Genomic DNA, 25,424 nt, shown 5'->3' with positions numbered 1-25,424 from the left:
CATGTTCTCCAGACATGAACCCTATCAAACATGCCTGGAACAGTTTGAAAAGGGCTGTTTATGGACAATGTGACCCACCAACCACTGCGAGGGATCTACGCCGAATTGCCGTTGGGGAGTGGGACAATCTAGAACTTGTGGATTCAATGCAGGCATGCATCAGTGCAAGAGGATGTGCAACTAGGTATTAGAGGTGCTGATGTGTACAGCAATCTGGACCACCACCTCTGAAGGTCTCACTGTATGGTGGTACAACATGCAGTGTGTGGTTTTCATGAGCATTAAAAAGGGCAGAAATGATGTTTATGTTGATCTCTATTCCAATTTTCTGTACAGGTTTCGGAACCGAGGTGGTGCAAAACTTTTTTTGATGTGGTATTTGACTCATATGTGCCAGATTTCACCATTGTAGTACGGATTTAGTATTCTAGCTGGGAATAAATGTTTGGGATTCCCCAAGGCTCAGTCTCAGATCCATTATTGTTCCACATATAGATAAACGATCTTCCATCTAAGTACAATTAGCTATTTTTGCAGATTACACAACTATTCTAATCATACCAATCATATACACAGCAATAGAATAATGTAAACAATCTTCTGGAAAGTATCACTGACTGATTTTCTGTGAATGGCCTCACCTTCAGTTTTAAAAAGACATACCATATTCAGTTTGCACATCTAGAGATACTACACCAATGCTACATGTAACACATAGTGAGGAAATAATGAATAGCATGAAAATTTTGAAAATCCATATGTCTCTACATTGATAAGAATTTAAACCAGAAAAAGCACATTTTGGAGCTCCTAAAACAATTTAGTTCAGCCACATTTGCACTTCGAATAACTGCTAATCTTGTGGAGAAAATCAGTAAGTTTCATATTCTGTATATTTTCATTCAATAATTTCATATGGAATAATATTCTGGGGTAACTCATCCACAAGAAAGAAAGTCTTCATTGCACAAAAATGTACTATCAGAGAAATATGTGGTGCTCACTCATAATTGTCTTGTAGACATCTGTTTAAAGAGTTAGGCATTTCAGCAGCTGCTTCCCAGTGTATTTATCTCCTCATGGAACTACTTGTAAGTAATCCATTGCAGTTCAGAAGGCACAATCATGTACATAGTTGCAATACCAGAAAAAGAAATAGCATTCATTATGAGAAATTAAGGTTGTCTTTAGCATAAAAAGGGGGTGCACAATGGTGCAAACAAAATTTAGTAGATGTTTCTTATGCAGTTCTCCTGTTATAGAAGACTACCCACATTCATGAATGGTGGGATGACGTGATGTCCACTGTTTTCATCTGTCTTGTTTTCATGCTTCCTGATGATGCCTCAGTTGACATTACAGTGACTAACACTGCAATAACATAATGCCTGAGTACAAATTTTCAGAGTACACTGATATGTTGTTAAATTATGGTGAAGTTCACCATAATGGCAGAGAAGCTACATGTCTGTAATACGAGTACATTCAAAATCGCATGACTCCGTCTCATTCCATGTTTGCCAGAATAGAACAATGGCATGAAAGTGGGAAATTCATAAGTGATAGAGCAAACTGTGGTGCTCCAAGAAGGCAGCGCTCTGTCATATTGGAAGAGGAAATGCTTTATCAGTTTGAAGAGAGTCCACCGACGAACTCTCAAGTCATTGCACATTACTTGCATTTTCTCACTCATCTGTCTGACGTGTTTTGCATGAACAGAAACTCTGCCAATGTCACCCTCTGCTCCTGGCAGATTTGTGTGAACTGTCACGTTCTGTACTTGGTTTTGACTCCATTGTATGGATTTTCCTCAGTTTCCAAGGTGATTTTTTTTACTGGCAAAGTACATTTCAACAGAGAAGGTGTTTTGAATGCTCAGAATAACTACATTTGGGATCAAGAAAACCCCAAAGTCACGTGTACATGAAGATTTCAGCACATTGTCATCATCAATGTCTGGGCAGGTATCTGTGATGGTCTTTTGATTGGGTTGCACATCCTTCCTCCCCACATAATGAGTGCCAGGTACTTGATATGCCTGCAGCAAGTGCTGGCGGAGTTTTTGGAAGATGTGCCATTGGACATTCCGCATGAATTATGGTTCCAGCATGATGTCACAGCAGTAAATCTTGCATTTCGCATCTGAAACCACCTGAATGTAGTCTATGGGGACAAGTGGATTGATTGAGGTGGATCATATGCTTGGCCACCAAGATCTCCAGATTTAACCCCTTTAAACGTTTTCCTATGGGGCCACATGAATAGTCTTGTTTACAAGATCCCTATCCCTAGGAGGAAGATCAGGTTGCACAGATCATGGCCGCGACATAAGTGATTAACCATACACCATGCATGTTGGACAGAATGTCTGGGAGCTTACTGTGCAGATACACCATGCGCATTGAACTTGGTGGTCGTCATATCGAACAGCTATTGTAAGATCACAGTAAATAGGAGGGAATTCTATACATCTTATTTTCCTTCTAACATGGAAACGAACTGTTTCTGGACATGGGTTCCTATGTAAAACTTGATCTACTAAGTCCCCTCTACAATCTCCAGAAGTGTGTAAGATGAATTGTGAAACTCCCTGTATATGGAAAACGCTAGCATAGTGATTGACATTTATTGACAGCCAGAATTTTAAGTAATGTTAGTTTTCTGTCTTTATATGATCTACTCACATTTAATATCAAAAGAATGACATTCATTCGGAGCATGTGCAGCAAAGGTGGGATCTTTCAATTTCAGTCTCCAACTTCTCTCATGTTTAGTCTGTCTGGTAGCTATAGCCCTGATTGAGCTACAAATAACTTGTCGCACAAACCAGAGGAAATCCTATAAATTTCAGTCCATTGTAAAGGTGGAGACGTGTCTTTACTGTTGAACAGAATGTGGGCAACAGTATTCATAGTATAGAAAACTGGTGTGTATTTCCTGTTTTTTTTTTGGCCAAGTACCTGTGAAGTCCTACCTATGTATGGCATGGGATCCACTTGTTGTCAGTGTTGTTTACCATGTAGTGGCTTCTGAAGAGAATACACAAGCACTGTTATCCTCCCTCTCCTCTTTCTACAGAGTATGTTATCAGTGAGGACTGGAGCATTAATACTGCTGTGAGCAATTTCTTTAATTATTTTTAATTCATTTTCAAAACCTGATGTTGTTTGTGGTATAGAAGGGTGCATGTTGGTGTGTTACAGGATATTGGGAATTGGCAGGAATTATTATGCCTTAGAAGTTACTTTCCCGTATGTCTTAAATAAATGTTTTTCATTTACAATTGTTATTCTACCAGGAGGTGGCAGAGAAATCAGTTGACATAAATGTTTCTGCTTGCTAATGTCAGTGGGGAGGTCTAAGAAGTCAGTTGTTATGCCCACATTCTATTCAGCAGTAAAGACAAGACTTGACCTTTACAGCAGAGAGGAATTTATAGTAATTTCCTCTAATTTGTGTGACAAACTACATATCGAGCAAGAATTAAGAATTTTTATTCACTCTTGATCATTTTACAATGAAATTGGCTTTGTCATTGTTGTATAATACTGTATGTAGTAATACAATAAAGTAGGATATAGTAATAAAATAAAATGTGTAAACATATTAAGCACCACAGTAATCAAATATGCTACAAGAAGATTTGAAAGAGCTAGTGTCTGTAAGTTATACTGTGATACAGTATGGTGCAAGCACTGTGCAATAATAATTGTGTAGAGTACATGGGATATAATTATACATAATGATACAGTGGACTCTAGGAAAATTTGTTAAATGCCAATCTCCTCCTCAGGCACCTCAAAGAATTCTTTAATATGGTAAAATAATTTGTAGATCCATAGACAATAGATTCATAATTTGTTGAAAATTTTGAGTAGGATCACTTTATGAGAATTTCAAGTTCTTGCCAAACTCTGCCTTGGTATATCTAAATTAGCCTTAGCTCTGGTGTTGTGTTCATGACTTTCTCCCCTAGCACAAAATTCTGAAATATTATTTTTAACATAGAGCACAGACACATATAAGTATAAATTTATAATTGTGAGTATTCTGAGCATGGAAAAGAAGAGGACAATAGTGCTCCATGTGTCCTGTTTTACACATTATACGTAGGACTTTTTTTTGTATTTTTAAAATACTCTTGATGTAGGAGGAGTGTCCCCATACAATCAGACTGTATGACATGTGAGACTGGAAAGTATATCACCCTAAGGTAATCTGAGCTCACTAAATCCCTTAGCTTCAAAATGAGGTATGACACCTGAGACATTTTTTCACATATGTGATTGATATGTTCCTCCCAGTGGAATTTGGAGTTAATGTCAATACCTAAAAGTTTTACAGACTTATTTCCTATTTTGTTAGACATTTCTGTTAGGAGTTGTTTGGTTTTATTGGGATAAGACAGGAGTTTACTAGCTGCAAACAGTCCAAGGCTGTATCAGGGATTTCTTTTGTTATTCTAATCAGATCAGACATTCTCTGATGTGTGGTGAGTAGTGTTGTATCATCTGCATAACACACGACAGAATGACCTATGCTATTAGGCAAATCATTGATTGCTGCAATGAAGAAGAAGGGTCTGAGAATAGATCCTTGTGAAACACCTGTGCTGATTTCCATTAAGGAGGAATTTATGTTTCTGACTGTTTTCTGTTGCTTAAATAAGAATGTATCACAGCTAATATGCTTCCACACACCCCACAAAACTCCACCTTCCTTATTAGTAGTCAACAGAAATGCAATCGAATGCCTTGCTTAGGTCACATAATAGCAGTGATACCCTTTTTTGTCTTCAAGAGCTGTTAAAGTTTAATCCAGAATTTCCAAAACGGCTGTTGTTGTGTTTCTCCCCTTGCGGAAAACAAACAGATTGTTACATAGGAGACTGTGTTTTTCAAAGTAGCTGTTGGTTTGTGTGTGTAGCAGTGTCTCATATCTTTGAAAATATTGGCACAGTTGAGACTGCTCTGTAGTTTTGGGGAAGTTGTTTGTACCCTTTTTTTAAAAAACTGGGATAACTTTCGATACCTTGAGTGATTTCAGAAATACTCCAAATTCAACACATTTATTAAAAACAACAGCTAGTGGTGTAGAGACTGAGTGTATTGTCATTTTAATTATGTAATTCAACAGCCAATAGCTGTCCATACTTTTACAATTTGAAAATTTGGAAACAGCTATTATAATATCAGCGGATGTGATGATATCCCATTGAAATACCTGGCCACCTGGCAGTGGGGCTCCAGTCAGGTCCATTGGTGATGGACTTGTTGCTTTAATATTGTTTCCTGTTTTTTTAACTGAGTTTAAAAAGTAGTGATTTAATTCCTCAGCTTCTAGCAGAGCTGCTCGTGTGCACTTTGATATGTCCGCTTATTTTATTATTTGCCTTGCTGCCTTGCATCTATTGGGGGACCTTTCTACATAATTTCCCACTACCAGTTTTCTACGTGAGGAGCTGAGCTTTGTATAATTTTTTGCATTTAAGATAAGACCTGCAAACATGAATCAGGAAGGGCTATAACTCCTAGACCAACTTCTTATCATATTAAATGTGAGTTTTGCATTTAGCAAATAAAGGCAGAAGACTAACATTACTTAAAATTCTGGTTATCAATAAACACCAACCACAGAATCCTGACTTAATATGTGTCACTGTGAGATAATATGCTTGTTTTAAATAATATAACTGCTCCCCACCCACATTCCATTGACTGCTTTCTTCCCTTTATTTTTTGCTTGTTCATCGGTTCAGCATTCTGTCCGTACAACATAGTAGTCTGTGCCAGTGCTCACTTGTGTACAGTTTTGGCCCTTATAGTCTTAACTTTTAATCTTTGAGTATAATGTAATGTGTGATTTATTTGTTCACAGCTTCTTTGTGTACTTTGTAATTAATTCAGGATTAAGGAAAAAGAGAGAGAAAATTTGTGGCTTTCAGAATAAATTCCTCGAGCTAGACTTACAATGATGTTGTGTGGGCCATCTGTTTCATCTCAAGTTGACCGAGAATTTTCCAGTTGCGGTCCATTAGCGATTTGGTTTCTCCTATGTTAAGTGAATGATGTATGGTATTAAGTAATATTAGAGATTGGTTTACACCCTTGCCACAGTGGTAACACCTGTTCCCGTCAGATCAGTGAAGTTAAGCTCTGTTGAGCTGGGCTAGCACTTGGATGGGTGACCATTCGGTCCACTGAGTGCTGTTGGCAAGCTGGGTGCACTCAGCCCTTGCGAGGCAAACTGAGGAGCTGCTTGATTGAGAAGCAGCAGCTCCGGTCTCGTAAACTGACCTATGGGTGGGAGAGTGGTGTGCTGACCACATGCCCCTCCATATCCACATCCTGTGATGCCTGTGGGACGGGGATGACATGGCAGCCAATCAGTACCGTTGGGCCTTCATGGCCTGTTCGGGTGGAATTTAGTGTAGTCCAGTTTTTGGGGATTGGTTCAGAAATAGAATCAAGCTTACGCAGTTGTCGCTTTGGAGTTTAAAGAAGACTTGATGGTCCCTAGATTCCATATTCTCCCTTGTCAGCATGAATTCATAAGTTCCTTTGTATAAATATCCTTTTCATAGGGAGCTCTTCAACTATACTATGTCAATGTTCCATTAGTGTCGTGTATGATAACAATCCAGCACAGTGATTTGAAAGTCCACCACTGTTCAGTTACACCTGATTCAGTGTGACATACTACTTAAAAGTGACCAGATCCAGAGGGGTGTGATTTTGATTTGATTGAAACTGCTTCCAGTAATTTTTCCAGTTTTAGCCTTGTTATGGAAATATTTATGAAGTAATTCAATACACTTTTGTACACCCGTTGTGTGTCCACTAGTCATCTGCTGCCTTGTTTCCTTTGCGTTATTATTTTAATCACTTTTCATTATTATTAAGAAGTTAAACATTTCAAATTTTCGTATTTGTTTTGCAGGTTGTCAGATACACGCAATATAACTGTGCTGCCAGCAGAACCACAATATTTTGCTTTCAGATTTCCACAGAGTGGTCCTGACACAGTTCTTTTACGTGTAGATTCTGACAGTCAGGTGTGCATGATGGTTTCGATACAAAACATGAGTGTGAGTATACATCAAAAGTGAGCCTTTTCTTAAGTCGTATATTAGATGATGGAGTCCAGTCTAATAGGCATTGTGTTTAGCAATATTTATGTACAATGAGTATCTAGATGCATCAAATTGTGTTGCAGAAATATTATTTATGCAGGTTAACACCACCATCCATATTGCAGCAGCATGTCTGATATATTCAATTAAAGCACAGGACCTTATGCACTTTTACTTAGTATCCTTTGTGTTTGTGCTAGTTAGTTCATTGTATTTTTCAGCATGTTAATTTTCAGAGTTTTTCATTATGGATAATATGGATGCTTTGTGCAGATTCAGGGATTTGTAGCAGTGGTCCGTAAACATACTGAAATCGATTTAATTATTTCTCATCAGCCAGTATTTTGGAGAAACTGTTAAGAGTTCTGCAAGTTTCGCAGAAGATCTTCTGTGAAGTTTGCAAGGTAGGAGATGAGGTACTGGCAGAATTGAAGCTGTGAGGACGGGTTGTGAGTCGTGCTTGGGTACCTCAGTTGGTAGAGCACTTGCCTGCGAAAGGCGAAGGTCCCCTGTTGGAGTCTCGGTCCAGCACACAGTTTTAATCTGTCAGGAAGTTTCATATCAGTGCACACTCTGCTGCAGAGTGAAAATCTCATTCTGTTAGGTGCATACTGCAATACACATTTCGCATTTTCCAACCATGGTTTATGACGGTGATAAAGATTGCTGTGTACCCCTAGAATGAAACGGGTTGTTGAAAGAAGAATGATAATCTAGCGCGGTTAGTTACTTGGAGACATACAGAAAGCTTATCGATCAAGTGACTTAACATGACTTCGCTATAATTCCAGTTTTTGCCCACTTTATACCAGGACCTTGTTAGGTTCCCATGGAGATACGTTTTCCAACTCAGTAGTATGAAAGATGCTACATTATAAAAATGCAACAACATTTATATATTACACCAACAACATCAGTGAATGTCATTATGGAAAGGTCTGCTGTTAGCCTACTGCTCTTCTGGCCGTTAATGCCAGCTCTTCCAAACCAGACCCTCTACGTCTCTCTCAAATATCTTCCAATTTCTCCTTATAAGACTAAACCATGTGACGTGGTACAGTGGTAAGACATTGGACTCAGGGCAGCAGCAGTTCAAATCTCTGTTGGCCCTCCAGATTTAGTTTTCAGGGATGTCTCTAAATCAGTTAAGATGAATTTAAGTTTGACACTGTCATGATAATGCCATTTGGAGGATCTGGGTTTACTTTCTCAAGCTGTCAAAGATTGCAGTGGTTTACACTCAATACTGTGCAGTGAAGGAAGGTTAGGGTTTAATATCCTGTTACACTGAGGTCATTAGAGACAGAACACAAACTTTGCATTGGAGAAGGGTGGAGAAGGAAATTAGATGTGAGCTTTCAAAGGGAACCTGCTTGATCTTTGACACTAAGGGGAGTCAAACGTAGAGCTTCCTCGTGGCATTTAGAGGTATTGGCGACACAGCCCCAGAGATGGATCATTACAGTAATGCCCAACTTGACTTATTTAATCACAAACTTTGGGAATCAACAATAATAAAATTAATTTTTATATATTGAAAGGCCCATCAGCCTTCTGTAAATGATCTGATAACCAAAAGAAGCTTTACATTGGGAGGGCAGCAGTTCATATCCCATTTTGCCATGCAGATTTAGATTTTTCGTGGTTCCCAATATCACTTATGCTTAGCCTCTGATGATCTCGTTACCTTTATAAACAAAATATATATCCACATGGCTGCAAAAGATAGAATTGAGATTGACAACAAGTAAAAACTCTAGGCACATGCATTTAAATCATAAACTGCTTGCTACTAAAGTATACCTCATCTGCACAAGTTACTTTTTCTTTCACTTTGTTGATTTTAAACCTCTGCCTTTTTAATTAAAGAACTTTATTTCACTCAGAAGTTATACTGAGTGTATCATATTTAATAGCACAAACAAGGTGAAAGTATACAATAACAGAAGCAAAAACATTTCAATAAACACTTGTCTGCAAATAAGCCATTTTCTAGAAAATTGGTGAACTGCCTTTGACTTAAGTTTGAAATATTAGCAAAATTAGTACAAATGTATAGGAAATATAAACATTTCATTTAATTCCCCACCTAATTGAACTAATATTTCACATTTTGCTGCTGCTGTGACAGCCAGTATTGTCCCATGTTTATAAGTCAAGTAGAGCCTGTACTTTAGCATGCAGCACGACCTCACCTCAATCCTCTGGATTATTGTTTCTGGGATCATCTTAGAAGTGAAGTATTCAGCTGTCACATTCGTACGGTTGAAGAGCAGAAGCAGAAAATTTTGCAAGATTGTCCAGCTTTACTGTTTGAAAGATTTCTTAAGTCACTACAGAGATGAGTTCAGTATTGCATCCAAATGTGAAGAAGGCACATGTCACATGTTTGTAGAAGGTGTAGGTGTACAGTCAATTGTAACATGAAGCAGTATTGTATTTCTTGTTAAGGGAGGCCACCACTAAAATGTGAGACTATTAGATGGGGACTTAATTAAAAAGTGTGCATTTCAGATTAATTTGGACTAAGTAGGACAATATTTCATATTGAAATTAGTGGTTAATCATAATCATACATTGTCAGTTATCTACATCAACAGCTACATGGTTACTCTGAATTTCACAATTAAGTGACCGTCGAACCACCTTCAAGCTGTTTCACTACCATTCCACTCTCAAACAGCGCATGGGAGAAATGAATACTTTGCTGTTTCCATGAGAGCTCTAATTTCTTTTATTTTATTATGATGTTCATTTCTACTTGTATAGGTGACCAACAACAAACTACTTCCACACTGTGGAGACAGTGGGTGACTGAATTTCATGAAAAGATCCTAACATAGCAAAAACAGCTTTGATCTAATGATTGCCACCCCAATTCATGTATCATATCTGTGATACTCCATCCTCTACCAGGGGTGTTTGAAAAGCCTGTGCAAGAATAAAAACTACTTACGTGTTTGGGGTAAACCGTCTTTATTTTTCGACATAGTCTCCTTTTAGACTTATACACTTCGTCCAATGCTGTTCTAATTTGTTGATCCCTTCTGAATAATAGGAATTGTCCAAGTCTGCAAAATAGTTATTAGTTGCTGCAATCACCTCCTTGTTTGAATAAAATCTTTGTCCCGCCAGCCATTTCTTCAAATTGGGGAACAAATAGTAGTCTGAGGGAGCCAAGTCTGGAGAACAGGGGGGATGTGAAACGAGTTGGAACCCTATTTCCATTAATTTTGTGACCACAACTGCTGAGGTGTGTGCTGGTGCATTGTCGTGATGGAAAAGGACTTTTTTGCAGTCCAGTTGGCTGCGTTTTTCTTGCAGCTCAGTTTTCAAACGGTCCAATACCAATGAATAATATGCACCTGTAATAGTTTTACTCTCTTCCAGATAGTCGATGAGGATTATCCCTGGTGAATCTCAAAAGACAGTCGCCATAACCTTTCCGGCCGAAGGAATGGTCTTCGCCTTTTTTGGTGCAGATTCTCCCTTGGTAACTCATTGTTTAGATTGTTGTTTGGTCTCAGGAGTATATTAATGTATCCATGTTTCATCCACAGTGACGAAACGATGCTTAAAGTCTTACGCATTTTTCCTGAACAGCTGCAAACCGTCCTTGCAACACTTCACACAATTCCGTTTTTGGTCAAGCATGAGCAATCGCGGAGCCCATCTTACGGATAGCTTTCTCATGTCCAAATGTTAATGCAAAATATTATGTACCCATTTATTTGAGATGCCCATAGCACTAGCAATCTCATGCACCTTAACTCTTCTGTCATCCATCACCATATCATGGATTTTATTAATGATTTCTACCTCCCTGCCAACCAGCGTGGATTCTGAAAGCATCAATCATGTGAAACCAGCTTGCATTGACTCAGTACCACATCTACACTTATTGTAAGAAGTACGATCATGTGGAGTCTCAAATGAAATTTGTGATTGGATTGAGGATTGTTTGATAGGGAGGACGCAGCATGTTATCTTGGATGGAGAATCATTATCCGATGTAGAAGTAACTTCAGGTGTGTCCCAAGGAAGTGTGTCGGGTTCCTGGCTGTTCATGTTGATCTATCAGACAATGTTAGTAGTAGCCTCAACCTTTTGCAGATGATGCAGTTATCTTTAATGAAGTACTATCTGAAAGAAGCTGTATAAATATTCAGCCAGATCTTGATAGAATTTCAGAGTGGTGCAAAAATTGGCGACTAGCTTTAAATGTAGGAGAACCCTTTTGAAGTGCTTTCAACTGTAGAAGTGATATCTCAGCAAGCTGTGTCAAACCACATGGAGAGAAAAAGGACATCAGAAACAAAGAAAGACAGAATCTCTTTCAACCACAGGAAAAAACAATTCAGCCATGAGTGTAGGCGCTGACAGTGAATCAAAATCAAGTGTTCCTCAAGTTGGATTATCGACTAATATGGACAAAAAAGACAAAACAAACAGTGTCACCATGCAACATCCGAGTACCAGCAGGCCTAAAAACAGTTGCCATAAACCAGCAAAAATGTGTAAAATAAACCTATTTTCAGATAGTCGAGGACAGAACATAGCAGCTGAATTTCAGTCTAGAAGCAGTCACAAAATAGCTAGCATAGTGGAACTAGGCGCAAAATTTCAGGCAGTGACTTCCATGAACCATGAAATGAAAACAGCAACAACAAATGACTTTTTCGTGTTCTTAGCGGGAACAAGTGACGTAGCAAAAAACGAAATTAAAGACCTAGTGATCTCACTTAAAAGAAGGCTGCATGAGCTGAGAAGTTCAAACATGATGCTCTTCTCTGTTCCACATCGACATGACTTCCCAATCTGTCTTGTGTTAATAAAGAAGTGCGATGCACAAATAAAACAAATCCTAAATATATGCAAGAGATTAAAAAAAAAAAAGTAAGAAGAAGATTCCACACATCTCATGGCTTAAATCTCAACAGCCCCGGGAAGGAATTAGTTATAAAATAGATCCAAGGAATAGTGAACAGCAAATTGAATGTGCAGTGTTGGGCTACAGAGGCCATCCCTCTCAAGGACAAAAATAACGAATACTTGGGAGAATCAACCACGAAATGCCAGATCAGTAAAACAATACCTGGCTGAAAATGACTTAAAAGTTCGTGGCGCCCTCCGTCAGTGATGCTGGAATTCAGTATGGTGTTAGCCCACCCTTAGCCTTGATGACAGCTTCCACTCTTGCAGGCATACATTCAGTCAGGTGCTGGAAGGTTTCTTGGGGAATGACAGCCCATTCTTCATGGAGTGCTGCACTGAGGAGAGGTATCGATGTCGGTTGGTGAGGCCTGGCATGAAGTCAGCATTCCAAAATATCCCAAAGGTGTTCTGTAGGATTCAGGTCAGGACTCTGTGCAGGCCAGTCCAGTATAGGGATGTTGTTGTTGTGTAACAACTCTGTCACAGGCAATGCTTTATGAACAGATGCTCAATCGTGTTGAAAGATGCAGTCACCATCCCTGAATTGCTTTTCAACACTGGGCACCAAGAAGGTGCTTAAAACATGAATGTAGGCCTGTGCTGTGACAGTGCTATGCAAAATAGAAAGGGGTGCAAGCCCCCTCCATGAAAAACACCACCACACCATAACATCACCGCCTCCGAATTTTACTGTTGGCACTACACATGCTGGAAGATGATGTTCACCGGGCATTCACCATACCCAAACCCTGCCATCAGAACGCCACATTGTGTACCGTGATTCGTCACTCCACACAATGTTTTTCCGCTGTTCAATCATCCAATGTTTATGCTTCTTACACCAAGCAAGGCATCGTTTGGGGCTTATGAGCAGCCGCTCAACTGTGAAATCCAAGTTTTCTCAGCTCCCACCATATGTCATGGCACTTGCAGTGGATACTGATGCAGTTTAGAATTCCTGTGTGATGGTCTGGATAGATATCTGCCTATTACACATTATGACTCTCTTCAACTATCAGCGACGTCTGTCAGTCAACAGATGAGGTTGGCCTGTACGCTTTGTGCTGTACATGTCCCTTCATGTTTTCACTTCACTATCACATCGGAAGCAGTGGACCTAGGGATGTTTAGGAGTGTGAAAATCTCGCATACGGATCAATGACACAAGTGACACCCAATCACCTGACCATGTTCGAAGTCCATGAGTTCCACGGAGCGTCCCTTCTGCTATCTCACAATGTCTAATGACTGCTGAGGTCGCTGATATGGAATACCTGGCAGTAGGTGGCTGCACAATGCACCTAATATGAAAAATGTATGTTTTGGGGGATGTCTGGATACTTTTGATCATGTAGTGTGCGTGCCTCAAGCAGACGTCAGTCCACATGAGAATAATTTTATCACTTTTGCATTGTAATGTACAGGGTTTAGGAAACAAAATAAATGGTTTTGAATCATTTATCTCAGGATTATCTCCACATTAGTAATGGTTGCAGATCACCAAAAAACATTGAACAACATTCAATATTGCAAATTAGAAGGCTACAACTTAGCTACATTCTACTGCTGAACACACAATATAGGTGGTGCTGTTGCCATCTACTCGAGAAAATGCACATTCATAACCACAACAGAAAAAGTGTTATGGAGGAAGAATTTCTGTGTTGACAAAGATTTTGAAATTGCAATTCTTAAAATCACATTTGTCACTGTTCCTTTCTACGTCATAGGTGTATATAGATCCCCCGTGGAAACTTTGATGCTTTCTGAAAGCACTTGATGTAGTTTTAAGTAAATTAATGTCAGTCTGTAGAAGTGTAAATCTTGTTGTATTGGGAGACCTGAACATCAACACTTTACATGGTGATCAGGAAAGCAAACGTTTTCCAGATTGTATCCTGTCTTATGGGGCTAAAGATCTTATTGGACTAATACCCACCACAATAGCTAACACACATAGTAGTTCAATTGATCACGTTATCACAAATTATGACCACATCATCTCAACAGATGTAATAAATGGTCACCTCTCAGATCATTTAGGCCAAACACTAGTGCTAAAATGTAATATGAAATTCAAACAAAGAAAAATGTACAAGCACAGGTGAATATTATCTGCAAACAACATTGCTGCACTAAGACACAATTTAAGCCAGGAATCATGGGAATCAGTTATGACTGCCATTGGGGTCAACAATAAATGGAACATGTTCACAGAAATAATGATTGAGCACTTAAATAGAGCCATGCCATTAAAAAAAGTGAGTATCCAGAAAAATCAGTCTTCAAAATCAAGACGTGTGCCATTAGATTTTAAAACAAAATATCTGAGAGAAAAATGGTAAACATGTATAGCTTACACAGACTGACCAACTCAGGGTTACATACAAAACTCTACAAGCCGTACAAATACGAGGGTGAGTCAAATGAAAACCTTAAATTTGTAATAACAAATCGAAATTTCGCACCGTTATCCTGTAAGTTGGTAAGCGTGCTACAAACAGCGTGCAGAATGGCCTGTAGGTGCCAGCATAGTGCAGATGCACACATACCATCGCAGTATCAGTATAAAAATGGCAGCCCCACTTGTGACTTGCACCAGGGTAGAACAGCGTTCTGTTATTTGGTTTTTGCGTAGTGAAGGTGTGAAACCTATTGAAATTCATCGATGAATGAAGGTTCAGTATGGTGATGCATGTTTGTCACAGCAGCAAGTCTACAAATGGAATAGGAAGTTCGCAAATGGTGTGACTTCAATGGAAGATGCTCCTTGTCCAGATCAGGCACAACGAGTTGTGACTCCACAGAACATTGAAGCAGTTGAAGCCAATCAAATCAAAGCTACGTGGATTGCTGTCACCAGGTGTCCTTTTGCAAATGACAATGCAAGGCCCCACACTGCCTGTACAACAGTTGCAACAATCACAGACCTGCCTTTTGAGTGTCTTCCTCATCCACCATACTCACCAGACCTTACCCCAAGTGGTTTCCGTATGTTTGGACCACTCAAAGACGCAATGGGAGGAAAGAAGTTCCGTTCTGATGAGGAGGTATGCCACGCGGTGCATGAGGGTTGCGTGGACTACCAAAAGAATATTTTTCTAAAGGAGTTTATGCACTTTGTAAGTGCTGGAAGACTTGCATTGAGCCTGGGGGAGATTATGTTGGAAAGTGATACAGCTTTATACCACTTCTGCACAATAAATAATATTTTAAAAAATATTTAAGGTTTTCATTTGACTCACCCTTGTATAACAAATACTAACAAAGAGATAGAGGAGCTGGCCAGTACTTACCTCTGCTCAGTACAGTCGATAGATACACAAAACAGAACAGAAAATTTACGTTCCTAGCTTTCGGAACTTTGTTCCTTCGGTGGATTCAGTTACTCATAACACAGGTTATGAAGCAACAGGGAAAGGAAAACAGGGAGGGTAGCAAGGATGGAGGCATGGTTGTTAGAGGGAAGCCAAAGATATTCTACTGTAAGTACTGTGCCAGCTTCAAACCAAAGAGGATGCATACAGAAGTAAAGAGGTATATAGTATAAAGATAAACACAACTATGTAGGATGAAAAGATGCGTGAATGGCTAAAGAGGAAAGGGAAAGAGGAGAAGACTGAAGAGTAAATGGGAGTGAGGTTGTTTAACGTAGGTTCAGTCCAGGGGTATGGCGGGATGAAAGGATGTGTTGGAGTGCAAGTTCCCATCTCCGCAGTTCCAAGGGACTGGTGTTGGGTGGGAGAAGCCAAATGGCACATACGGTGTAGCGGGTTCCTAGGTCCCTAGAATTATGCTGGAGGGCATGCTCTGCTACTGGGTATTGGACATCCCCTAGGCGGACAGTTCGTCTGTGTCCGTTCATGCGCTCAGCCAGTTTAGTTGTCGTCATACCGATGTACAAGACTGTGCAGTGCAGGCATATCAGCTAATAAATGATATGTGTTGTTTCACATGCAGCCCTGCCTTGAATTGTGTATGTTTTACCAGTAGCGGGGCTGGAGTAGGTGGTTGTGGGGGGATGCATGGGGCAGGTTTTGCAGCGGGTTCAGTTACAGGGGTAGGAACCGCTGGGTAGAGAAAGTAGTCTGAGAATATTGTAGGGTTTGACAAGGATGTTAGGGAGGTAAGGGGGCGACGAAAGGCAACTCTGGGTGGTGTGGGGAGAATTTTGTCAAGGGATGATCGTGGACAAGGTCTACAGGATAGTTGCGGGAGAGGAAAGCACTGGTCAGGTTATTGGTGTAATTGTTGAGGGATTAGTCACTGGAGCAGGTACGTTTGCCACAAATACCTAGGCTGTAGGGAAGGGAGCGTTTGATGTGGAATTGATGGCAGCTGTCAAAGTGAAGGTGCTGTTGTTTGTTTGAGGGTTTGATATGGACAGAGGTGTGGATGTGAGCTTCAACAAGATGAAGGTCAACATTCAGGAAGGTGGCTTGGGTTTTGGAGAAGGACCAGGTGAAATTCAGATTCAAAAAGGAGTTGAGGTTATGGAGGAAATTAAGGAATGTTTCTTCACCATGAGTCCAGACCACAAAGATGTCATCTATAAACCTATACCAGGCCAGGGGAAGCAGCTGTTGGGTCTTCAGGAGGTTGGCATAGGACGGAGCCATCCTGGTTCCCATGGCCGTTCCTCTGATTTGTTTGTAGGTCTGGCCTTCAAAAGTGAAGTAATTATGGGTGAGGATGAAGTTGGTAATTGTGATATGGAACGAGGTTTTTGGAAGATCTTCGGGTGGGCGTTGGGAGAGGTAGTGCTCAAGGGCAGAGAGACCATGGGTATGTGGGATGTTTGTGTAAAGGGATGTAGCATCTGTGGTGACAAGAAAGGTTTCAGGTGGGAGAGGAGTGGGAATGGATTTGAGGCGTTCTAGGAAGTGGTTTGTGTCTTTGATGTAGCATGGGAGTCTGTGGGTGATAGGTTGGAGGTGTTGGTCTACCAGAGCTGAGATACATTCTGTTGGGGCTTTGAAGCCTGCTACAATGGGACGGCCAGGATGGTTCTCTTTGTGGATTTTGGGTAATAGGTAGAAGGTAGGGGTACGTGGCTCAGGTGGAATGAGTAGGTCTATGGAAGCTGTTGTGAGGCCTCGTGAGGGACCTTGGATTTTAAGGATTTTCTGCAGCTCAGTCTGGATGGAGCGAATGGGATCCTGGGTAACAGCTTTGTAGTTTGAGGTGTCGGAGAGTTGACGCAGTCCTTCTGCCACATACTCCACACAGTCAAGTACCACACTTGTGGAGCCTTTATCCGCCGGCTACTCTACCCTCGTATAAGTACCACAAAGAAGTCTGGAGAGTAAAATCAGAAAGAATCAGTCAACAGATACAAGATTCAGATAACATTTCAAAGGCTTGCTGGCCAGTTGTAAATAAAATCAGAAACAATGAAACAGAAACTAAAATTTATAATGTACAATTGACTGTGAATAATGAAGATATCTGATCCTCTTCTATTCAGCAATATTTTTAATTATTACTTCATAGATACTGTCGAAAATGATGTCTCTATGAAACAGGATACACAGCACTCGTTTTGAGTCCTGTAACAAACAGAACTGCAGTACACTACCCGCAGTAAGCACATATGACATTCTAAGCTTATTGATAACCTCAGAAACAAAATATGAGCAGGATTAGATGAAACTTCTCCATATCTATTGAAGAAATCTAAACATGGACTAATGAAACCACTAGTTCATCTAATAAACTGTGTTCTCAATGACGGTGTGTTCCCTGACAAGTTGAAATTGTTTGTAGTAAAACCAATGCACAAAAAGGGGGAAATAAAGCATGTACAGCACTACAGACCCATTTCCCTAATCTCAACTTCCAGCAAACTGATAGAGAAAATAATATTAAAATAAAATCTTGGAACATTACAACAATGCTGACATATTAAGTGATTTCCAGCATGGCTTCAGAAGAGACCAAAGTACTACATTGCCAGCACTACAATTTGTCCATAATGTACTTGAAAAAATAAATTCCTGGACCTCTCAAGAGCCTTTAATAGAGTACATCATGATGTGCTCTTATCAAAATTTGTGAAGAGTGATGTCACTGGAAAACTCATGCAATTACTAGAAACATATTTAAAGGGTAGACAACAGTGCACGGAGATAATGTACACTAATGGAGAAATACCAGAGAGGAGAAGGTCATGGATAAGAAACATACAATATGGAGTTCCTCGGAGCTGTACTTTAGGTCCAGTCCTATTCATATACTATGTAAATGATTTCCTAAGTTCTCTTGACAATGAGCAATTGATCACTACGTACGCAGACGATACATCTGGTGTCAGCTATGCAGACAATGAACCCATCGTAGTTGAAGAGATACATGACATTATTGAAAAGGCAAGAGCTCACTTTGAAAGAGAGAACTGAGAAGTAAACATAGAAAGAACTAGTATTATTCATTTTAAACCAAGTGGTCCAAACAGACAAAATATTTTGATTGATGAAATTCTACCAAAAACTTGTTGTTGTTGTTGTTGTTGTTGTTGTTGTTGTAGTCTTCAGTCCTGAGACTGGTTTGATGCAGCTCTCCATGCTACTCTATCCTGTGCAGGCTTCTTCATCTCCCAGTACCTACTGCAGCCTACATCCTTCTGAATCTGCTTAGTGTATTCATCTCTTGGTCTCCCTCTACGATTTTTACCCTCCACGCTGCCCTCCAGTACTAAATTGGTGATCCCTTGATGCCTCAGAACATGTCCTACCAACCAATCCCTTCTTCTAGTCAAGTTGTGCCACAAACACCTCTTCTCCCCAATTCTATTCAATACCTTCTCATTAGTTATGTGATCTACCCATCTAATCTTCAGCATTCTTCTGTAGCACCACATTTCAAAAACTTCTATTCCCTTCTTCTCTAAACTATTTATCGTCCATGTTTCACTTCCATACATGGCTACACTCCATACAAATACTTTCAGAAACAACTTTCTGGCACTTAAATCAATACTCGATGTTAACAAATTTCTCTTCTTCAGAAACGATTTCCTTGCCATTGCCAGTCTACATTTTATATCCTCTCTACTTCGACCATCATCAGTTATTTTGCTCCCCAAATAGCAAAACTCCTTTACTACTTCAAGTGTCTCATTTCCTAATCTAATTCCCTCAGCATCACCCAATTTAATTCGACTACATTCCATTATCCTCATTTTGCTTTTGTTGATGTTCATCTTTTACCCTCCTTTCAAGACACTGTCCATTCCGTTCAACTGCTCTTCCAAGTCCTTTGCTGTCTCTGACAGAATTACAATGTCATCGGCGAACCTCAAAGTTTTTATTTCTTCTCCATTGATTTTAATACATACTCTGAACTTTTCTTTTGTTTCCTTTACCGCTTGCTCAATATACAGATTGAATAGCATCGGGGAGAGGCTACAACCCTGTCTCACTCCCTTCCCAACCACTGCTTCCCTTTGATGTCCCTCGACTCTTATAACTGCCATCTGCTTTCTGTACAAATTGTAAATAGCTTTTTGCTCCCCGTATTTTACCCCTGCCACCTTCAGTATTTGAAAGAGAGTATTCCAGTCAACATTGTCTAAATCTTTCTCTAAGTCTACAAATGCTAGAAACGTAGGTTTGCCTTTCCTTAATCTTTCTTCTAAGATAAGTCGTAGGGTAAGTATTGCCTCACGTGTTCCAACATTTCTACGGAATCCAAACTGATCTTCCCCGAGGTCGGCTTCTACCAGTTTTTCTATTCATCTGTAAAGAATTCACATTAGTATTTTGCAGCTGTGACTTATTAAACTGATAGTTCGGTAATTTTCACATCTGTCAACACCTGCTTTGTAAAGATTGTAAATTCTTGGGTTTATGCATAGATGATCAACTTTCATGGAAGCAGCAAGCTGATTGCGTCTGTAAAAAAATAACACCCAGTTTATATGTATTAAGAAGATTATCACCATATCGTAATTATGAAACCCTAAGAACTGTATTTTATGAAGTGGTGTATCCTTTCTTGTCTTATGGGATAGTATTGTGGGGTGGGACATGCCAAACTAATACTGCAGAAGCTAGCCTTGAGGATCATAGCAAAAGTAAAACCAGGAACTTCTTGCAAACCCCTATTCATTATACACAATATTCTCACAGTTTATGCCATGTATATACTAGAAACTATAATGCTAGAGAAAGAAGACACTAAGATCACAAAAAGAAACATGGATAGTCACAACTATGAAACAAGGCATAAAAAAGATTTTCATATGGTTAACAGAAGATTTAACAGTGAAAATCCCCTATGTCAAAGGAGCTGTTTTTAATAATTTGTTACCACATGAAGTTAAGATATTGACAGAGGATACTTTTAAAAAATAAAGAGTGAAGTTGTGGCTTATCCAACAATGCCCTTATAAATTGAATTTGTCATGAATTACAACTTAATAAGAAATAATGTAAACTAAAAAAATTGTAATTGTTAAAACTTTATACTTAGTTGGAAATGCAGGTGCTTGTAAAATTACATGTTACGAGCAATAAATTGTATTGAAAAAAGAAAATGTTCAAAAATACAAAATTGTGCACTCTACAAAATGTAAAAGCATAGTTCCCTATGACTATAATATCAATGAGTCACAGTTGGAATTGGCCAACTTGTACAAATACCTGGGTAGGGATGTGAAAGGGAATTATCACATAGACTAATTTGTGTGTAAAGCAAGTGGTAGACTTTGGTTTATTGGTAGAATCCTGGGAAATGCAATCAGTCTACAACGGAGATTGCTTACAAATCCCTCATGTGACCTGTTCTGGAATGTTGCTCAAGTGTGTGGGAACTACACAAAGTAGAACTGACAGAGAATATTGATCGTATACAGAGTAGGACAGTATGAATGGTCACAAGTTTGTTTGATCTGTGAGAGGCTGTCAAAGAGATTCTGAAGAAACTGGACTAGAAGACTCTTGAAGATAGACGTAAACTATCCAGAGAAAGTCTACTAACAAAGTTTCAAGAACCAGCTTTAAATTATGACTCTAGGAATATACTACAACCCCCTACATATCACTCACGTAGGAACCGTGAGGGTAAGATTAGAATAATTAGAGCACACACAAAGGCATTCAGACAATCATTCTTGTTGCATTCCATACTTAAATGGAATGGGAAGACCCTCATAACTGGTACAATGGGACATACCCTCTGCCATACACCTCATGGTGGTTTTGCGGAGTACAGTTGTAGATGTAGATATTGAAATATTTAATTGTTTTTGACCTTTCTAGTACCTGAATATTGTAAAAATGTATCAATTTGCTACCACAAGGCTTGCCTTGCTCATGTGACTGCACCTTGCATGTGACCTTTAACCTTACATGTGAATTCTACAGTTTAGTATGATCTGTAGAAGTAGATTGTCGACATCCTCCAGCATATTGCAGGAAAAAATAAATAGAAAGAAAATGTATTGCTGCTCTCCCAGACTCCCTAATTACAACACTGCACTAACAAACACATTGTTCCAAACCAGTTTTTAAAAAATAAATTGAGTATATGGCTAAGCTACAGTGGAAATGGAAAATAAAGCAGATTTCTGTTTAACTAAGTGCAAGATGCCTAATTTAAAATGAAAAACAAATTACACTCTTGTTATGATACAGCACAAAATTTCTCCCCAGTTGGAGATAGACTTAACTCCTCCTTCTGTAGTCCACATATATTAAAAGTGCCAATATCTTTGTGAATAACCAGTTTCTTCTCTAAAGAATTTGTGCACTGTAATACACAGACTTAAAGCTACATGAATGGATCATCTATGATTTTATCTCACCAGTTCTGTTTAGAATAATTTTTTATGTTTTAATTTTAATTTTTTACAGTGCCCGGTGTTCGACCTCGAGCAGAATGTCCATTTTGAAGGCTTCTGGGAGACAGTGAATGTTCGTGGAGGTATAACCTTACCGGTTAGTGCAATTAAAATGTTTATCTTTTTCGAAAAATAAAAGAGAAGAATGAAAGCTGGAATTATATGAAAGAAATCTGAAGTCACTTTACTTGCAAAATCTATATTTAATATAAGAGCAATAAAGCACGAAGATGTTTAGTAAAATCTTTATAGCTTTAGGGGGTGAGAGTGTGATTGTCTTCCAGCGAAAAAAACGAAAAAATTTGTAAACTGAGCTACATAGTTAGTGACCAATACTGTGGCATGAAGGCCGGTGGAGTGGGAGTGGAGGGGGGATTGATTAATTTTGGAATGATTGTTGTCAATAATACTATCACTTATATGCCTCAAGTAATAAGCTTTCTCAACACAGGGTTAATGAAAGCTAAAACACTTCACTTTGTGAAAAATATGAGGCTACTGGCATGAAAGAGGCTAAAATAAGAGAAAATTGGATTCTATGCAGTATTTTCATGTACAGCATGTCTCTCCTAAGAGTAATCAGGAACATTTTCTCTGGTGTTTTAGCATAAATATGCAATTTCATTTCTCCATTGTTTAGCTGAAGTCAGGCCAAGCAAACAGTGCTTCCCACATCTTTCATATGATATCTAGTGGCAATGGAAAGCTGGTTTTGTTTCCCATCACAAACAAAATTATTTTTAAGTGATATTTTACATGCCCATATGATAGAGTGGTCTCAGATTAGTCTAGTGCTATATTTGTTTCATTGATGTGCATTAACAGGGACAGAAAAACTCCAAGAACAATCAGTACTCCAACAGCGACAGCACTACAGAGTTACTGCTGCCTTGCTTTTTATTTTTCATGTAGAATACACTAGTTTTGGACCCCTCTATCGAATCGGCACATAAAATTCTGATTTAAAAAATAATTATGTTTGTAATGGGAAACAAACCAATGCTTTCTTTTGTCACTGGAAATTGCATGAAAGATGTGATGAGCAGTAATTATTTGAGCTGACTCTAGCTACCGATGTAGAAATGGAATTACGTGTAGATCCTGAAGCACCAGAGAAAATGCACCTGATGACTCTTAGGAAAGATACCTGGTGTATTCTCCATTGGTGGACAGGGTTGCCACAAGTTCTGAAAATCAGGTAAATATGAAAAAAACACTGGAAAAATCTCGTTTTTGTCTCAGTTTCATGAAATAGTTCATTTATGGAGATGTCATGCTTCGTCGCTGGCTGGCCGCAGCTGAGTACATGTGCTGCTTCCCTACTCTCTCATTCTTACTGCTTCTCCCCTTCCCACCCCTCCACTCAGCTTGCAGTCAGTGCTGCCACCACTACTTGCTGCTAGCGTGGCTGGTGAGAGGCTGGGAGGCGTGAGGATTGGTTTGTTTGGATCTGATTCTCAGAGACTGTCGACAGAGCGACCGGAGACAACGGTCGTGTGTGCACGAGTTGTGTCTGAGCGATTGTGTGAATGTGTGTGCGCTCTCATTTTCTGACAAAGGCTATGGCCAAAAATTTAGTTGTGAGAGTGTGATTGTCTTTTCTGTGGCTCAGTAATCACCTTTACAGTGAGTTGCTACCTATCCTCATTAGTATTGATTCTCAGAGTATTTGTGCAAATTGTCTGTTGTGTGGGTGATCACCGTGGTCTCATTTCATCAACATGGTGTCTCTGACACGTGAATAGCTGGCTGCACGAGTGGACTTCCGTGACGGGCCAAAACCGCAGGCCATTGCTGTGGGTATACCTAACAGATCGGGCTTGCCAATCTCAAACCCATAGTTTCCCACTAATTTCAGGCCCTGCCTGTCGGATCTAGTCTCACCGATCCGCCCTGCCTGTGTGTGGTGTAATGCAGCACATTTTCATGGTTTATTCGTGGACCCAGGACTGTGGTGCTCCTCGACAGGTCAAAGGCCACAGGCAATGGATTTCAGAAATTGCAACTGTCTCACCTCAAGTACAGTGTACAGTGCAGCATTTTATATACATTTTATTTATTCTAGTACATTTTGGCACTTTGAAAGTAGTTTATATGTTAGCAAGTATGGACGATAAGAAGAAGAAAATTGTGGCAGTTGCTGGTAGTTTGTACGCTATGTACTCCTGTTTTTCTTGAAAGAAAAATCATACAATACCTGTAGAATAATAGACATAACACAGTGAGTAATAACTGACAATAATGAACATTTTATTTGTGGTCATCTATGATGTTGGCTTACACAACTCTTCTCCACCTTATGCGTTCCTTTCAAGAGGCCTACTTTTTTCTGAAGTTATTTCTGAAAGCAGTGAAAGTATTTTAAATCTGTCTTGTGACTGCAACAAAATGTGTATTTTTGTCATCAAATGTGTTTCGCTTTATTGAAAAAATAACATCAGTGGTCGTAATGAAACATATATACCATTTTGCTTGCTTTCTCCATCTAAAACAGTTCATTACAAAAGATGTTGCTTTTAGTACTTAACAGTTTTGCTCAGACATTTAGAAATACAGAAGTCCTTACATTTTCTTGTCAACTTATGTCTTTATGTACCCTTGAGATCTCAAAATTTGTCAGGGAAAAATGCTAAAACTTGTCTGAAAATCAGGGAAACATCAGGGAATTTCACTTGGGGAAACTTGTGGCAACACTGGTGGAGGATAATTTTTTTCCCTTCTTTGTTCCATTTGCATATGAATTATGGAAATATCACACAGATAGGCACATGTGCGTATAGAAAGACACAAACCCAACTTCATTCTCTTCTTCCCTCCCCCCATGTATTTTGTGTTTTTTCATCATAGGCATACATTTAAAACTGCCAGTGTGTCATTGAACAGGCAAAAGTTGAATTTGCATATTTTCTGAAAGATTTGCACTGGGTGCTGGTGATGAATGGGACTAGAAAGAATGAAGTAATCGGCTGTGTATTCTTACTTTGCTTTGTCTGAAATGTCTCTTTAACCAACTTAGAAAATAAGAAATATAATTGGTGGCTCTTTTTGCAATTTTAAACTTTCTAATACTACAATGGTTAGTCAAATGTTGTTGAAAAGCAAATTCTGTTGCTCAATAAGGCACAAACATCTGTGTATGCTCTATACATGGAAACATAAATAACCTTGTGCTGCAATTTCACAGGTTAGAAACGGGCATCATAAAGGGGTTCAAAAATTTGAGTAGGTCATCAGACAGATAAGTGTTACGTACTATTGTGCTACTAATGCTCTGATTTCTTTTATTACTCCAATAGCTGGCAGAGCTAACTAATTAGGGTTGCTTTCTCATTATACGTTCACTGGAAAGCAGTCCACAATAACTTTCAGCTAGATAGTGAACTCATTGACCAAAAGACAAGTTTGTTATGGCCCTTTATAATCATAAACTGACCATATATTCTCTATTATTAGAAATACTCATACTTCAGATTTCAGTCTAACATAATTCTGAAAAATTATGAAGCTTCATGTTTA

General features: G+C 39.1%; 1 protein-coding gene across 1 annotated transcript in view; it reads left to right on the top strand.

The window, feature by feature from the left end:
* LOC124544905 (SID1 transmembrane family member 1-like) overlaps nucleotides 1–25,424 on the top strand; it is a 120,916-nt gene that overhangs the window by 6,885 nt on the left and 88,607 nt on the right. The window contains exons 4-5 of the mRNA XM_047123637.1: nucleotides 6,940–7,087; nucleotides 21,922–22,005. Of these exons, the coding sequence (XP_046979593.1) occupies nucleotides 6,940–7,087; nucleotides 21,922–22,005 (232 nt within the window). The remainder of the gene's footprint in view (nucleotides 1–6,939; nucleotides 7,088–21,921; nucleotides 22,006–25,424) is intronic.

Source organism: Schistocerca americana, chromosome 8, assembly GCF_021461395.2.
Source record: "Schistocerca americana isolate TAMUIC-IGC-003095 chromosome 8, iqSchAmer2.1, whole genome shotgun sequence".
Classification (NCBI taxonomy): Eukaryota; Metazoa; Arthropoda; class Insecta; order Orthoptera; family Acrididae; genus Schistocerca; species Schistocerca americana.
Note: the sequence above shows the minus strand (reverse complement) of the source record. Positions and strands in the feature narration are given on the sequence as shown.